This window comes from Typopeltis vanoorti, chromosome 17 (assembly GCF_054136105.1).
Source record: "Typopeltis vanoorti isolate ZY-2024b chromosome 17, IOZ_Tvanoo_1.0, whole genome shotgun sequence".
NCBI lineage: Eukaryota > Metazoa > Arthropoda > Arachnida > Uropygi > Thelyphonidae > Typopeltis > Typopeltis vanoorti.
The window spans coordinates 16378256-16396138 of record NC_143565.1 but is presented as its reverse complement, the minus strand read 5'-3'; the positions used below and the strand labels follow the sequence as shown (position 1 = coordinate 16396138).

The 17883-nt window shown below is 34.5% G+C and overlaps 1 protein-coding gene across 2 annotated transcripts in view; it reads left to right on the top strand.

The window, feature by feature from the left end:
* Positions 1-17883, top strand: part of Pect (phosphoethanolamine cytidylyltransferase) — a 241938-nt gene that overhangs the window by 137041 nt on the left and 87014 nt on the right. For both annotated transcript variants that reach the window (XM_090407732.1, XM_090407731.1), the window contains 2 exons: positions 1266-1311; positions 4282-4358. In XM_090407732.1, the coding sequence (XP_090263858.1) occupies positions 1266-1311; positions 4282-4358 (123 nt within the window). The remainder of the gene's footprint in view (positions 1-1265; positions 1312-4281; positions 4359-17883) is intronic.

Below are 17883 nucleotides of genomic sequence, written 5' to 3'. Positions count from 1 at the left end.
TTACAGTTTATTTTGGTAACTAGCACATTATGCTAAGAAAAATTTAAGAGTGTGGGAGTAAAAAATAGAATTTTTGTATATAAAATGGGCTAGAATAGAAAAATAAACAATGAACATAAATTTCTAATTAACTATTTTAGCTAGCAAAATGTACATAAGATTATTTTCATTTTAAAAATTTATATATATAAAAAAAAACTGTTGAAAGTTTTTTCACTTGGTTATAAATTAAATTAAAGATGCTAAGAAATTATACTCTTGTTTAATCCTTTATCAAGCATAAGAAAACAAGGTTTGCATGAAGTCATGTTGGAGGTTTAATGGAATATTTACAGCACTAGGAAAGGATTAAAAACTCATTTTAATGCTTCCAATATTTCGTCTGAGTGACTGAGATGAAATGTTGGAAGCATTAAAATTAGTTTTTACTTATTTCCTAGTGCTGTAAATATTCTATTAAACCTCCAACATGATATCCTCCCATTCGACTTAAACACGGTTTGTGTGAAGTATCTTCATGACTAGGCTACTCGTATATAGAGGCTGACAACTTCATGCATGGATAAAGGATTAAACAAGAATATAATTTCTTGGCATCTTTAATTTAATAAAAAAAAAAAAAAAAAACATATTGCACCCTCACAGCACATTTGGAAGAATGATGGAACATGTGCTCTTTGATTTGATACAACCTGGGTTCAATTCTTGTCATCACTAGAGAAATCTTTATGTGGACATTTTCAAGTTAAGGTGAGTTAGCCGGTCTGATATGGTGGCAGCAGGCCTCACCTCTTGCAGAACAGGCACAGTCATGGAACACAAACAAGCTGGATTCTGGCTGTTGTGCTGGGATACAACAGTCAATACTCCAGTTTGTTTATTGTGCATGTGTTGGGGGGGGGATAGTATTAGCTTGGCTTCTAGACATTTAATCAGACCTTTCTTTGGGCACTTGTAGGCAACCTTCTGGGAAGGAGGTCTAATAATTATAGTTTTCCACACATTGAGAAGCTTTACACATTTTACACATTTACTGAAGATGGTTTAAACTTGAATCACATCCTATATTTTGAAAGAATCCTAAGCATTAACTTGCATATATACACAAAACTGGACTTGCATCAATTTAAGGGTTACTGTATTCATTTGTAATATACGAGAGAGGGAGACATGTTAAAATGCTAAATTTACTAATTTATATTTATATATAACATAATAGAACAGTATTTGAGAAACTCTGAATATTTTACTGTTCCTTTTTTCAGCCTGGAGATCGTATTGTTTATGTTGCTGGAGCTTTTGATCTGTTTCGTATCCTTTAAGCAGTTAACATAAAATCTAACTCCTAAAAAGAAAATGGCCATAATTCTATTGTGTGCTTCTTGAAAGTACTCTCTGAATAGCAGTTGTTTTAAAAATTTCTCAGTTAAAAAGCTTTACCAAGAAAGCATATTTTTAAAACATGCAGTTAAACATTCTTTTCCTTTAATTTTATATGCTTAAAAACAGACAATTCTCATTAGTTTCATTTGATATATGTGTAAGCCCACAACCCAGCAAAATTGGCATAGCTTATCAAGACATTATTGGGTATCTGCTTAGAGTAGTTTGGCCCATTGGATTATATATATATATATAATGAAAGTGCTGTTAAAAAAGAGTAATAAAAATAGACACAAAGTACTCTATTGGTATTATGACATTTTGCCTGAAAAAAAAGTATATAAAGATTCAACAAATACTAGTACAATTAAGCAAATGAATTAATATATTTTAAAAAAATTCTTTCTTCCTATGTGTTCTGGAATATATTCAGTTCCATATGAATGATTTTTTGCAACTATTTCCAGTAAATAAATGTAATTAAAAATAAATAAATAAAAAGAAAAAAAGAACATAGAAATCATGCTTTGATAGCAAAAGAGATGCATTTATAAACTAAATGAGAGAAAATACAAATTGAAAAGTCCCAAAAACTGAAATGAAATTATATTCGTTCGGTATGAAAAATGCTTTTGAAAATTATATAAATATTCACGATGTTGTGCATGTTTATTACATAAACCTTATTCTTTTAGGTATATATGCACTTGCTAGCATTGTCAGTTTTTTTTTTTTTAATGTCATAAAAGATTTAGATTCATATCAAAATCTTTACATCAATAATGTAAATAAATAATGAAAGAGAACAGTAGGCAACATATCCTCCCCCCCCCCACACACACACAAAGTAACACCCAACTGAAAATCATATTTCATTCCTCTCTAAATAAACATATTTTCTTTTACAGCTAGCTAAAAGGCATAACCACATTTCCAGTGTGACATAACTCACATCACTGGTTGTTTTTTTTTCAAAGGATGAGAACATAATTTATACACAAAAAGTAGCATCATTAAAATTTGTTGATGTTCCATTTTCATTTATAAATCAAAATCTGATTTGACTTTGAATATTATTACATTTAACATAAAAAGCATAAACAAAATAAAAAAAATATATTTCACATTGGTCTTTGTGGCTTTAAACTTATTGCAGTATAGTTTAACTGGAACATTTCTAATATAGGGATGGAAATTAATAAAAAAAAAAAATCATGTTAAAAATGAGTTGAAATTATCAATTTACCCTTAAACAATGTTCATACACAAAACTAATGAATTGCAACTGATATCGGGAACATCACACCTCTAGTACTAAATGTAGAATAGGCAGCTCTGAAATTTGTAATTTGGTTAACCGAGGTTTGATAATAGAATTCGTTGCAGTTCGAATTGAAGTAGTATATGATGTTAAATTGTATGCTGTATGCAATTGTTTAAGGGTAAATTGATAATTTCAACTCATTTTTTTAACATGTTTTTTTAATTAATTTCCATCTCTATATTAGAAATGTTCCAGTTAAACTATACTGCAATAAGTTTAAAGTATGTTCTATGCCGGCCTGGCTGGCCAAGTGGTTAGCATTTCTGCTCTCCAGCCAAAAGGCTGCAGGTTCGAATCCCGCCGTAGGCATGGATGTTTGTGATTGTCTGTAAAAATACTAGTGGTGGTGGACAGTAGATGGCATTGGGGTAGATGATGAGGTTAAGTGGTGGAGACGAAGAGTTGTAGGTGCCCTCCCTCGATGAGTCTTTGGACTCCCTGGAGGTGTGAAATAATAATAATAATAATAATAAAAAAATATATCTCCAGTGTTATTTATCATCTATGTAGACAGCATTATTAATTAAGGAAATTTATATTAAACTTGCTGTTTAAATGGGGGATCTTAAGCATAGTTCTTTACTTTATGCAGATGATGTTATCCTCTTAAATAAATCTGCTACAAGACTTAGAGGATCTGTACTAAAATTAAATATTTGCTTTTACAAATTTGGTGTGAAAATCATCAATAAAATTCAAACTGAAAATAAGAACCTTTACTGCATTCTTAATGTTAAACTTGTAGAACAGGTAAAATATTTCAGCTATTTATGCATGATAGTGAAGATAATCTGTTACTTATTCCCATGTTTAATTTAGCAAGGTAAGGTTGGTATGGGAGGAAAATAGTTGAATAAATTTATATGAAACAAGAGAAATCAGCCAATAAACAATTACACCATGCATTATTTATCAAGTTTTATTTCAACTCTCTGTAAAATAAAATGATCAATGAGATGAGATGTTCTAAAATGAAACAAAGAAAAAAGTATAAATTATGCAAAGAAAATAATACATTTTGAATACATCTGAAAATTCACTTATCTCTGATAACTGGGTTTCTGAAGCCGTTTTGGGTAGATAGTGTAATGCAGATGGTGGCTTGTGTCATGTTGCATAAGGTAGCATGGTCTCCCATAATAAATTCTCAGACTCCATGGAAGTGTCATATAATAATAGCAGTAAAGTTGTTACTGAAAACTGACCTACATAATTGGTAGTGTCTATAAAATTATATCTGCATGAAAACTGTTAAGTATCCTTTGTTCTTCCACTTTTCTCTAAGTTTATGAAAAGCACAAACTTCAAACAATCAATGTGAGCTAGAGGTTCTCAAACTCTAGCTCACATTGTACTGATAGGTTCTGCAGTCTTTCATATGTGGGAGTAATCTTTTTTTGAAAAAAGTAATAAAATACAAAAATAAAAGTGTGAACTCATGGTTCTTTTTGTTTGTTTGTTTTTTTAATTTAAAATTATATTATTTGTTATCACTTCATGACTTTTAATTACTTAACATAATTGTAATCTGTTTTGAATTCTTGATTTTGTTTCCTTGATAAAAAAAAAATTAGATGTGGGCCATTTGGATTTTCTTGAGAAAGCCAAAAACGAAGGTGACTACCTCATTGTAGGCCTCCACACGGATCCTGTAAGTCACTTTTAAAAAAAAAAAAATTATTTTCTTTATATGGAATTAATAACATGAGATGAAAAAGATTTTAAAAAAAGTTGTTGTTACAATTAAATTTTGCTGCACTACAATCTCACTATCATGGCGTGCTTCAAGCGTTTTTACTGTTCCTATTGCAGGAAGTCTATATTAAATATTATTTATATTGAAAGTTTTTTTCACTTGATTATACTATAAATTAAACATGCCAAGAAATTATATTCTTGGTTTCATCCTTTATCCAAGTGTAAGCAAACAAAATTTGCATGTAAAGTCACTTCATGACTAGGCTACTTGAATATAGAGGCTAATGACTTCACATCACTTGCCTATTCCATAATGCAAAGCACATATCCTTATGGACATGTATAATACTATGCATTATGGGAAGGGTCCCTACCCAGACCGGGTTCGGCCTTTATTGTTAGGCCATCAGTGTGAACCAGATCTAAAAGTGATACCAAGGCTGAAGTAATGCAGAAGTCATATTTCCATATACAAGTAGTCAAAAGGTGTTGCACCTTATTACTAAAATACTATAGAGCCTCTGTAGCTCAGTTGGTATAGGCGAAGTCCTTTGGTCGGATAGACCTGGGTTCGATTCCTGTCCATGATCTGAAGAACCTTTATTTGGTCTTTTTCAACTAAAGGTGAGTTAGCTGGTCTCATGCAGAGGTAGAGGGTTTTTTCACCCCGGAACTGTTTTTTCGTCCTCAGAACAGGCAAACCAGCCTGTGAACACATGGATTTACAGTCATAAAATACATACTTAATCCCTCATTTGGAAGGCTCAACCAGTCCTAAGGAATGGTGGAAGAAAGGGGGAACCCCACATGAATAATAATACTAAAATACTCTGGATTAACGATACTATCTCTAATCATTATCCAGTAATGATTAGAGATATTGAAAGTTTTTTTTCTTGGCATCTTTATGGTATAACCAAGTGAAATAACTTTCAACATTTATCTCTAATCGAGAGTATTTTAGTAATAAGATGTGATGCCTTTTTGATTACTTGTATATGGAAATATGACGTTTGCATTACTTCAACTTTGGTATCACTTCTGGGTCTGGCTCCCACTGATGAGACCCCAATAGAGGTCAAAACCGGCCTGGGTAGTGTCCCTTCCAATAATGTTTAGCATTATACATGTCCATAAAGATATGTGCTTTGCATTATGGGATACTAAAGCAAGTGATGTGAAGTCATTAGCCTCTATATACAAGTAGCCCAGTCATGAAGTGACTTCACATGCAAACTTTTTTGCTTACGCTTGGATAAAGGATTAAACCAAGAATATAATTTGTTGCCATCTTTAATTTAAATAATACTCATATAGTACTTTGAACTCACTCACTGATGATGCACACTGACACTGGCAACATCTATTTCACTTCATGCCAGCCTGTTTGGCCGAGTGGTTAGCATGCCTGCTATCTAACCATCTGGATGTGGGTGTGAATCCTGCCATGGGCATGGACGCATATGATTGTTTTTAAGTGTAAGACAAATTTCATTACCCAATGTGAGACCATCACCCCATTTATTAGAGGCCTGTGAAGTGCTGAAATTTTTTGAATGGCTTGAAGTTGAAGGTTGATTGCTGCATAATTTCATGTAGAAATGAGTAAGAAATGGTTTCTTAGATCATGCCAGCTGGAAGTGCCACTGAGATAAATAAGGCCTCTGCTGTTTTTATTAGGGAACTAGGGTGAACAGTGAAAATTTAGCTATTGGAATAAACTCAAACTCGCCATCAGCAAAATTGAGAGTAGGCACAATAAATTATTATTACTATTAAGAGACACCTCGAAGGAGTCAGGAACCCATCAAGAGAGGTCATACTGTTCACACCAGCTGTCATACCTGTTCTTGAATTCATTTATGCTACTTGCACACACACACACACCATCCAACGTGAATCTATTCCACTCATGCACTACTCTTTGAGAGAAAAATCTAGCCCTAACCCCTTCCCCCCCCTTCTTGACAGCATTCATTCTCAACTTCCATGGATGCCCTCGTGTCCTTTCTCCACCTCCCATAAAATGAAAAATTCCATCTACTTAAATTCTGTATAATCCTTTCAAAAGTTTTAAGTCTCAATCATATAACCCCCCTCTTTCTCCTGTTTGCTAGTGTCTGCAGCCTACAAATTCTCAATATATCTTCATAATCTGTATTCTACAATCCTGATATCATTTTTGACTTGCACTCTCTCTCCATTGTATGAGAATCACCATGGAAAACCAGGAGATCAAACCTTCTTGCAACAGTCCAAGTGAGGTCTTATCAAGGCCTTGTAAAGCAGCAAAATGACTTCCTTATCTTTACATGTCAAGATTCATTTCATCATTGCAATTATTCTTTGAGTTGTGTTTACAATTTTTACTATATGATCCTTGAACTTCAACTTCCTGTCTGCTAAAACTCCAAGATCCCTAGCCTCATCAGTTTCTTCAAGCATAATCCCACCAATATAATATGAGATTGGATATTTAATTACACCAAAGAGCATGATTTTACATTCTTTCAACCCATTTCTGAATGCAAGCCCTTACCAACTTTTCCAAAATCTTCACCACCACTCCTGAGATACTGATTGATCGATAGTTGGATACATCAGTCTTTGGACTACCCTTGTATAATAGAATTACCATACAGTCTTTCCACTCCTATGGAATTTTCCCTGTTCTGTGACTCAAATCATATTGCCTGATCAGGGGAATACCCAGTTCAGCTGAACACTCTTTTATCTTCCATGCCGATATCCCATCAGTTCTTATTGCAGAATTCTTATTCAGTTTGTGCAATAGCTCTAGTACTCCCTCCTCATCCACATTAGTTTCCTCATAAGGTGAAGAGGTAGCAGTGAGTTTAATTTTGCACATACCAGGTTGATAGCTTTCAGCAAAATGGCTGCTCATTAGTTGAATAATCACTTCTGCACCCACATACTATCTGCATTCAGTAGAGTTATTCTTTCAAATTTATTATTTCATTTACTTGCAGCATAATGATAGAATTCTTTTGGGTTTGGGTTGTCTGTAACTTGCAGAGCCAGTTTCTTTTCATACTCTTTACTTAGCTTTCCGTACAACACTTGTGACTCTTCTAGCCTGCTGCTTATAATTTTCACAACAAACATCATCCTTATGCTCACGGTATTCCTTCCACATCATCTTTCTTATGAATCTCTTGCTTAATAAGATTACACATCTATTTGATTCCTATTCTATTTATTCTTTGAACTCTTGGAACACATTTTGATATTGCATCATTGAAGTATTTTTTAAATGCTTCCCATATACTGTCGATATTCTTCCCATCCAGCAGCCAATACCATATCGATGAATTCATTATATTCCTTGGTTGGTCATAATTTCCTGCTTTGTAATTCAGCATGTAACCTTTTTTGAATGGAACATTCATAAACTTAGTCACTTCCAAAGTGAGTACTGCATGATCACTATCACTAACTGGAGGCAGAATAGTTATGTCATTAATGAAGACGTAACTATAGTCAGATCTAACACTCTTTGACATCGAGTTCTTTCTGTCACATGCTGTTTGAGGAAGTTGTCTCCCAATAGCTCAATCAATTCAGTTTCATTCTTTTCATATGATTTCATAGCTGCCCAACAATGTTCAGATAATTAAAGTCCCCCATTATGATTACTCTTATTTATTTGTTGATGATGCATTTCTTCATCAATAACAACCAATCCATCAGGTTGAAAAATCACTCCGCTGCGTATTTAATCTTGTTAGACTTCACCTCACACCAGATGGCTTCAAATTCACTGCCATATGAAAAATTTCATATTACTAGTATTGCAGTCCTAGGTCTCAACTCTAACTGGATTCAAAACATGTGATATCATTAGCAGCACCCCCCTCCTCTCCTATCCTGTCTATCCTTATTAAAATTACTGTACTCTTTGCACATGATACCAGTTAGTATGCCTGCTTCTGATAGCCAAATCTCACTAATGCCTACAATATGAAGTCCCAATATATTAACCAAGGCAACAAACTGTACGCTTTTGTTTCTGATACTCCTAGCATTTGTGTACGACATAATAAATTACCTTCATTCTGTTTTGCATATGCTTGTCTGTGTTCTGCATGACACAGTTCGACAACTTGCAGACATCATTACACATATTTGATAGGTCTGAACACAGAATTGTTTTTTCTTCATAATAATAACAACAACCATTCCCATCATTTACACAGTTACCTAATATTGTTGCTCTTACAAATAGATCCTTGTGATTCCTCCCACGAGAATTCAGTTACCCTGAATTCTGGTGGAAGGAATTCAAGGAAATCTGTGTTTTAGGTCTTATATCAGTTAATAATTTTTCAAGACTCCTGATGCCAAATGCATTCAAGTGTAGGCCATTCTTCTTATACAAATCCAATCTTCCCTCAAACTCACTCCACATATCCATTCTTTCTACACAGCCTATGCATCAAATCATTTGCTATCATAAAACTTCTTAATTCATTTTTATCATATCGAGGTAATATACTTACTATTTTCACTTTCTCACTCTTCAAATGTAAGAATTATCAACAGAATAGAAGTAGAACTGGCAGAAGAAAGTACTATGCTGACATATTGATATTACTAAAAAGATAGAAATGAGTGAAATTCTTCTAAATAGCAACTACAAAGATGTTATATTCAGGCAATAATGAACAGGGAAAGAAAGGAGCAGCTATACTATTCAACGTTAAACATAAAGATGCTATTCTTGAATAGCAGACAATTTCGGTAGAGTGATGTTTACAAATATGAAAATGGGCAGGTGGAAAAGGAGACTAATTTGTGCCTGTGGTCTCACAGAAGGTTCTACTAAGAAAGAAGTGGAGGGGTTTTTCGAGTCATAGAGGAAGGCTTTTGACATGAGTCAACATGTCAGATGCCTTCTAACATGTCTGTATTATTGTTGATACTGATGTCTTTCATCTGGTTCAGGACACAAGAGTATATGGAGGATTTGAAATTGTAAGTGACCACCATTTGGTATTGAGCAGGATAAAATTGAATTTCATATGAAAACAAAAATGTTTATTGATATTGATAAGGAAGTTTTAAAACAAATCAGTTGACCAGCTTTCAGAAGTGAACTGTAGACTCAAATGCACAAACATTATTCAAGAAAAAATGAAAGAGATTGAAAACAAAAACCAAACCCTCAAGAAAACATTGATTGATTCAACCAGAGAGGCATATGGTGAGGTTGCTTGCAAGGATAAAAAAACTCTGTGGTGGACTCAGGAAGAAAATGTATCAAAAGTTTTTGGCAGGTAAGTCATGATCTTAGAGAATACAGAGAATAATGTAAGAAGGTGAAGCATTGTGTAAAACTAGCTAAAAAATGTTGTGGAAAGACTTAGATAAAGAACATAGAAAATATATATCAGGAAGGTGGCAAAATATTCTGGAGGCTATTGGAAAAATTTTAGAAATGGAAGAAAGAATACTGTAAAAGGAATCAGATGATGATGATGTGAAGCCTGAAGATATTCTAGATGTCTAGCATAATTATCTTGAAAGATTGCCAAATGAAACAAGCAGTGACAGAATGGTAGTAGAAAACACTCAGCAGGAATGCATAACAGTACTTGAATTAGAAAAAGCCATTAAGAACTTGAAATGTGGGAAGACAGCTGGAGTTGATGATATTCAACCAAAAGTGCTCAAAAATGAGGGTATAAAAGTTTTCAGTGGCAACACTGTATAATTCAGAAGGCCTGATCAGAGGGTCAAATTCCAGATAATTGGAGGAAAACTCTTATAGCCATCTATAAAAAGGGAACTAAAACTGAATATGGGAATTACAGAAGAATTTCCCTACCGATTGTTCTTTATTATGCAAGTATACTTGAGAAATAGTGTTTAAGGGAAGCTTGGGGAAGAACAGTTTGATTCATGCTACATCGAGGTTGTCAGGATCAGCTTTTCACCTTAAGACAAATACTTCAGAACACTACAGTTATATGGTGTAAATGGGAAAATATATCAAGCAATACTTAGTCTATATTTGAGTTTTGAGTCAGCATTTGGAATTGAATTAAATACAAGAAGATGGTTTGATACAAAATCAAATGTGAGACAAGGGTGTACATTATTTCCACTGTTATTCTTCATCTGTATGGATTACATTATGAAGGAAAGTGGTATTAAACCTGATATCAAAATTGGATATGTTAATCTTAGCTTTTTACTTTATGCAAATGATGTTATACTTCTGAATAAATCTGAATAAATCCAGTACAAGTTTGCAGGATTCTCTGACTAAATTGAATAACAGCTATAATAAATTCAGTATGAAAATCATCAGTAAAAAGACAGACAATGAAAATAAGCAAGAAACATTGAAAACATCAACTGCATCCTAAATGGAAAAGTATAGAACATGTAAAATATTTCAGCTACTTAAAGCACGGTTTTTAGTAAAGACAGCAAATACGAGATTCGGCAACACAATTGGCAAAGTTGGTATTGGTAGGAACTCAGCTGAATAAATTTTTATGTAATAAACGAGAAATTAGTCAAAACACTAAACATGCTGTATACAAAATAGTGTTGAAACCAATTTTAACTTATGGATCTGAGATCTGGGATAGAAATAAAACACTTGATTGGATACTGGAGATCACAGATATAAGAGTTCTGAAAAAGAGTATGTGGGTGAACAGATGAGTGGCAGTATTGTTAGCAGAGTTAATCTCAGGTGGCATGGTCACTTAAATGGAATATGAGAGGAAATGTTAGGCAAATAAGTGTTCTTTGCTAGGATGGCAGGAAAAAGATCTAGAGGAAGACCAAGGTGGATTGATACCTTGAAACGAGAGAGAGAGAAATATAAGATTTGATAATAACAGAGACTTGACTGATAAAAGATTAATTTGAGGAAAATTGTCAATTGGTATTTAAGTTTGGATGTTAGTAAAGGTAGAAATATGTAATGAGAGAAGGTATGTAAGAATCGCTGCAAGAAAAGAAAAGTTGAAAATAAAGATTGTGAGTGTGCTGCCACACTGATTTGAAAGAAGGGCCATGATTGCTAATGAATCGATGAGAAGATTGTGTAGGAGGAATGGCGTGCAGTTTATAGATGCATAGAGTGAATTTGGTGTGCAAAAGGATTTGTATATGTGTGATCACCTGCATTTGAAGATTTTTGGAGTTGGATGTTTAGAGAAAGTGTTGTTCAGTGACAAAATGGAAATGCAAAATCAGGGAAACTGGAGGATCATGCAAATACAAATACCGTTTCACAAGTTTTGAATCTAAATGATTTGATAATTACATCACACAATCATAATTGTTGGTCTAATGGGATGTTAAAGTGCATGGATACAAATGCCAGAAGCATCAGAAATAAAGCAGAGGAGTTTTTGGCATTGATCACTTTGATTTGGCCAATAATTATCAACATCAACAAAACTTGGTTGATAGATGATGATATAATTACAGGAATGGAATATAAGGAATATTTAGATTTTGGAGAGATTAGAGGGAATAGGACAGGAGGAGAGGTTTTGCTGATAATAACTGAAAACCTTCAACCAATATAAAAAGGGAAATAAAACTGAATGTGAGAATTACAGAGGTATTTCCCTACTGAGTGTTCCTGGCAAGATCTATGCAAGTATACTTGAGAAACGGTTGAGAAGAATTGTGGAAGAAAAGCTTGGTGAAGAACAAGCTGGATTCAGGCCAAATAGAGGCTGTCAGGATCAGATCTTCACTTTATGACAAATAGTCGAGAAAACATGGGAACATAACAAAGATCTGTATTTAAGTTTTGTCAATTTGGAAAAGGCATATGACAAGGTGCCAAGAGAGAAGCTATTCAATATGCTACAGTTATATGGTGTCAATGGGACATTATATCAAGCAATACGTAATCTTTATTTGAGTTGTAAGTCAGCAGTTAGAATTGAAGGAAGTACAGGAAGATGGTTTAATGTTAAATCTGGTGTGAGACAAGGATGTACATTATCTCCTCTGTTATTCATTATCTATATGGATCACATTATGAAAGAAAGTGGTATTAAACCTGATATCAAAATTGGAGATGTTAATGTCAGCTCTTTGCTTTATGTGGATGATGTTATACTTCTAAATAAATCTGCTACAAGTCTGCAAGATTCTCTGACTAAATTCAATTGCTGTTGTAATAGATATGGTATGAAGGTCAGCAATAAAAAGACAAAGGCAATGAAAATAGGCAGAATCATTGAAAATGTCAACTGTGTTGTGAATGGAGAACCTGTGGAACAAGTGAAACATTTCAGCTACTTAGGCACAATTTTTAGTGAAGATGGTAAATTAAATATAGAAATAGACAACAGAATCAGCAAAGCTGGTATGGTGGGAAGTCAATTGAATAAATTCATATGGAATAAGAGAGAAATTAGTCAGAACACTAAATTAGCTGTATACAAGACAGTGTTCAAACCAGTTTTAACTTATGGATCTGAGAGCTGGGTCAGAAGTAAAACACTTGACCAAAGACTAGAGACCGCAGATATGAGAGTCCTGAGAAAGATTAGAGGCGTGAACAGATGGCATTAATGGCAATATCATATTAAAAACGAGGATATTAGGAAAGAACTTGACATTGTCAGCATCCAGGAATGCGTTAGCAGAGCTAATCTCAGGTGGTATGGTCACTTAAACAGAATGGGCGAAATAGCAAAACAAGTGTTCTCTGCCAGGTTGGCAACAAAACGACCCAGAGGAAGACTAAGATATAGGTGGATTGATACGGTACAAAGTGCCTTAGATGATAGAAATATAAGATCTGATAATGTTGAAGCCTTGACAAGTAACAGACTGATTTGGAGGAAAATTGTAGATAGGAAGTTAGTAATGATGTAATTTTTTTCATGTAGTACTATCATATCCTGTACACCCCCTTGAGGGTACATGGCAGGAATTTGATGATGATGATGAACTTCAACCAACATAAACAGAAGTTAAGGAAGCTTTTAGATTCATTTGAGGAAGATGGTTCATTCGAGGCTGTCTGGTGTTAGATGGAAACTAACAATACACAATCTATTATTAGTTGTTGCTGTGGATGGGGGTGAGAGCACAATGGAATTTATACGGTTTCTAAGGGATACGCATCCAAAATGTGATGGAAGCAGCAAGGGGTATGAAAGTGCTGGATCTGTTAATGGCATCAGAAGAAATGTCCATAACCAATGTAGCCCTGCCTTCAGTCAGAGAAAGTAACCGTTTGGAATTCTTAGTCACAAAACTACAAAGTGTAACTATAAAGATGGTAATTATGACATAAACTTGGAGGGCAAGTTGAACCAGTACCATGAAAAGAAACTACAAGAAAAGAATGTCAGCATTGTATGGGAAGTGGTCTGGGATTGTGCAAGGGAAGCATTATTAGACTGTGCATACTCTCGGGAGCATAAACCAATTTGGTGTTAAATGGAGAGAATATAGACAAAAAGGTAATTAACATGCTCTTGAGCAATACAAAGTAGGTGAGAAGGATGACTACTATGGTAAAGAGGGTTAAATCAGATTATGAGAAGAAATTAGTTAAGCTAGTCAAAGAAAATCCTTAAGAGTTTTCTTTTTTCCCATTATGTAGCGAGTAAGAGGAAGCTTGATCATAGAATGATAACTTTAATCAATGCTGATGGTGGTAAAGTGACAGAAACAGAAGAAATAGTGAGTTACTAAGGGATTGTTTTGCAAGGGGTATCATCCAGGTTGAGAAATAAAACTGAGCATTACAAACAAATTTCTGTACTGAGGGTTCCAGGTAAGATTTTTGCAAGCATATTTGAGACTAAGGAAAATTGTAGAAGAGAAACTTGGTGAAGAATAAACTTAGTTCAGTCCAAATAGGGTTTATATTTTGACTTTAAGATAGACATTTGAGAAATCATGGGAATATAGCAGAAGTCTGAATATCAATTTTGTATATGTGGAAGAGGCTTATGATAAGTTGCCAAGAGAAAAGCTGTTCAAAATGCTTCAATTATATGTTATAAATGGCACATTATGCAGAGCAATACATATTTATATATTTAATCTGTAAGTCAGTAGTTAGATTTGAAGGAGGTACAGGAAAATGATTTGATGTGAAATGAGGTATAAGTTAAGGATTCATTCTATCTTTCTGTCTTCACTCCTGTTTGCCATCTATATGAATCACATTATGTAAGAAAGTGGCATTAAAACTGACATCAAAATTGGAGATGTTATTCTCAGCTGTTTACTTTATATCGTCTGCATTAAGGAAATAGCTGATTAACAGAAAAACATCTTCATCCTGAATGAAGAAAACCAAAGCTATAAAACAAATAAGAACAGAGATTACAGAAATGAGAGTTCAGGGAAAAATTAGCAAAATAAACAGATGGCAGAATCATATTGAAAATGAAGATATCAGAGAGGAGCTTGACCTTAGCATTTAGAAACAGAATGGGAGAGAAAAGATTAGCAAAACAGGTGCTTGATGCAGGATGGTAGGAAAAAAAACCACAAGAAGACCAAGATCTAGGTGGATTGATGCAGTTAAAAGTTCCATAGAAGACTGAAATATAAAATCTGATGATGTTGGAAGTCCTGATAGATAACATGCTAATTTGGAGAAGAATTATGGATAGGAAGTCATTAAGAATATAAACATATAAACCAAACATATTATATAAACATAAAACATAGTATCCTATATACCTCTTGAGGGTACATATCAGAAATCATTCACAAACTGGGGACACAGTTTTTTCCACACACCATTCAAATTTGTCTACTTCACTTCATCCCAAGCATGCTCAATGTATGGCATTATGAATGCTATACGATTTCCAAAAGTCTTTGAGGGTTAAGTTCCTGTCTTTTTCAGTTGCCCTGAAAGCCATAGCAAATGTCCTGTGGAGGTAGTAGGCCTTAAAGGAAGCAATAACACCCTGGTCCATAGGCTGCAAAAGGGCTGTGGTGTTTGGTGGAAGATAAACCACCTTAACATTAGGGTGAAAGTCATCCAAGTGGGCAGAGTGACCAGGGGCATTGTTTTGCACTAACAATGCGTTAAAGGGCAGACTCTTGGCTGTACAGTACCTCTGAACTTCTGGCACAAAATGGTTGGTAAACCAGTCCTCGAAGATTTGAAGTGTCACCCATGCCTCCTTGAAAATCCAAGGGCACTAAAGGGCATTCGGAAGGGTCAACTGCCTGTCATCTGGAGGGCTTCAGTTTTAAGTCACCAGCATCATTAGCCCCAAGAAGCAAAGTCAGTCTCTCCTTACCAGCTTTATGGCCTGGTGCTGCCTTCTCCTTGTTGGCTATATAAGTACGATTAGGCATACGTTTCCAAAATAGGCCTGTCTCATCCACATTAAACACTTGTTGAGCACTGTAGCCCCCCCCCCCCTTATTATCTCAGCCAACCCCTCAGGAAACTCACCAGTTGCTTTATCATCACACCACTAGCAGCTTCACCTTGCACCTTAAGGTTATGTAAATTGCCCCGAGCCATAAACCAACTTTTACTAACATTAAACTCTTCACCTGCACTCGTTTACCCCCTTTCACTTTTCAGTGCCTCAAACAATCTTTTCGCCTTTTCTTGAATTAACATGAGGCTGATTGGGATACGCCGTTGATGCTGGTCTTCCAGCCAAAGAACAAGAAGCCTTTCCAATCATGAGCCTACTATGTTTTTTCGTAATCACAGTCAATTTCATTGGTGCCAATCCTTTCATGTGTTCAAGGATGCGAACTTTATCCTTGATAATAGTCCCGACTGTGGTACGACTTAAGTTCAACGCGCGGCCGATGTTCGTTGGCGTTTCTCCCTTTTTTGCCCTTTTAATAATGTCTAATTTCACTTCTAATGTAATGGCTTTCCTTTTCTTTGACACACTGCCATCGGAAGAGTCTGCCTTACGTTTGAGAGCTACATTGAAGGGTAAAAAGTCACAAAAAAACAAATACAAAAGTGAGAGAGTGGATGTAAACAAAGCACACGGTACCCAAAGGTATGTTGGGACCCAAGTGACACCACCTCTCCCAAACAAATGGCGTGTAACGGCATATTCTTCCACCGCACTCACAAACAACTTCGCCTGCGACATTTGAATTTTACGTCGCACGTCTTCAAGTCAAAATTTATTTTTTAAATTATTTATGGGATTACTGCCATAAAGTCGAAACAACTCATGTTGGGGACGACGTAGGTCGAGGACCCCCTGTATACCTTATGATCTGGTCTCATTTTTAATCTAATAGCATCCAATAGCCTCTTTTAAAGTCTACTTGACCATCTCTTTTTGGTTAGTTGGTTTTATTAATTGTTTAGGATATTGGGTGTTGGTTATTCAGTTTGTTTTCTATTCGATTTTGTTTTGTCTAAAAATAAAATCAATATTGCCTTGATTTTATTTTTAGTTCTTTTAAAACATCTTTGATTTTCTGCCTAATATATATTTTGCAGATCTCATGAATGTATTGTTTTTATTCCTTGTTTATCTTGTTTATTTATTGTCCAGATTATGCTGCCATATAATGTAATTACTGCTAAATAGTCGTGAGCTATGGAAATTTTAACAAAGGGTTCGCATCATCGAGCAAAAAAAAAAAACAAAAAAGGCCTAACTTAGCCCTTATAATACTTATATTGCGACTTTATAGAGCTTCTGACAGATATGATAATTCCTGTAGGAAATCAATCATTAATGCTAGATCTTTTAAAAATTCCAAATTGAGAAGTCGGTTTAAAAAGCCCTCATATTTATCGTTTGATGCAAAATGCTTGCATAAAGCTGGTAATTTCTCCACAATGCAAGAGCTGTTCGTAAACTGCAAGCTGCCCATCGTGGTCCAAACACACAGCCGATCTTTAAAATTTCAATACCAAGGTATTTTTTTCAATCGTATTTAATTCTCGTTGATCTCTTGGTGATTGATGATAAAAAGCATATAATATATTAATAAATATTTCAAAATGATTTATTTCTTTAATGTTATTTATCGAAGCGTCTAATGCTAAGTGTAAATGATGAGCGCAATGCCAAATCACAATGTTGGGAAATTTTTGTAGAAGTTTGATTGCAACACCTGATTTGTTTCCTAACATTACACTAGCTCCATCAGAACAAAATGCAATGAAATTATTTTTTATATAGTTATCAGAAAATCCATATGAATTTAAAAGTAGCATGTATACATTCCACGGTGGTATTTTCTAGTTCTATAAGATTATTAAACAAGACCAAGGGGCTCGCAAATTTGAGAAAAATTTAACAAAGGACTTGCCACTTATAGCTCACCACTGCTGCTAAAGTATTGTATATTTTTAATTGTGTTTCTTTCTGTACAAGATTCAGATTGACAGTTCTGGTTATTAGGCTGTAACCTATTAAAATATTTGAAGTTTTTAATTTGGAACTTCCTCCACTTAGGCATGAGTTTGCAAGAGCAGTTGAACATCTTGACAACAA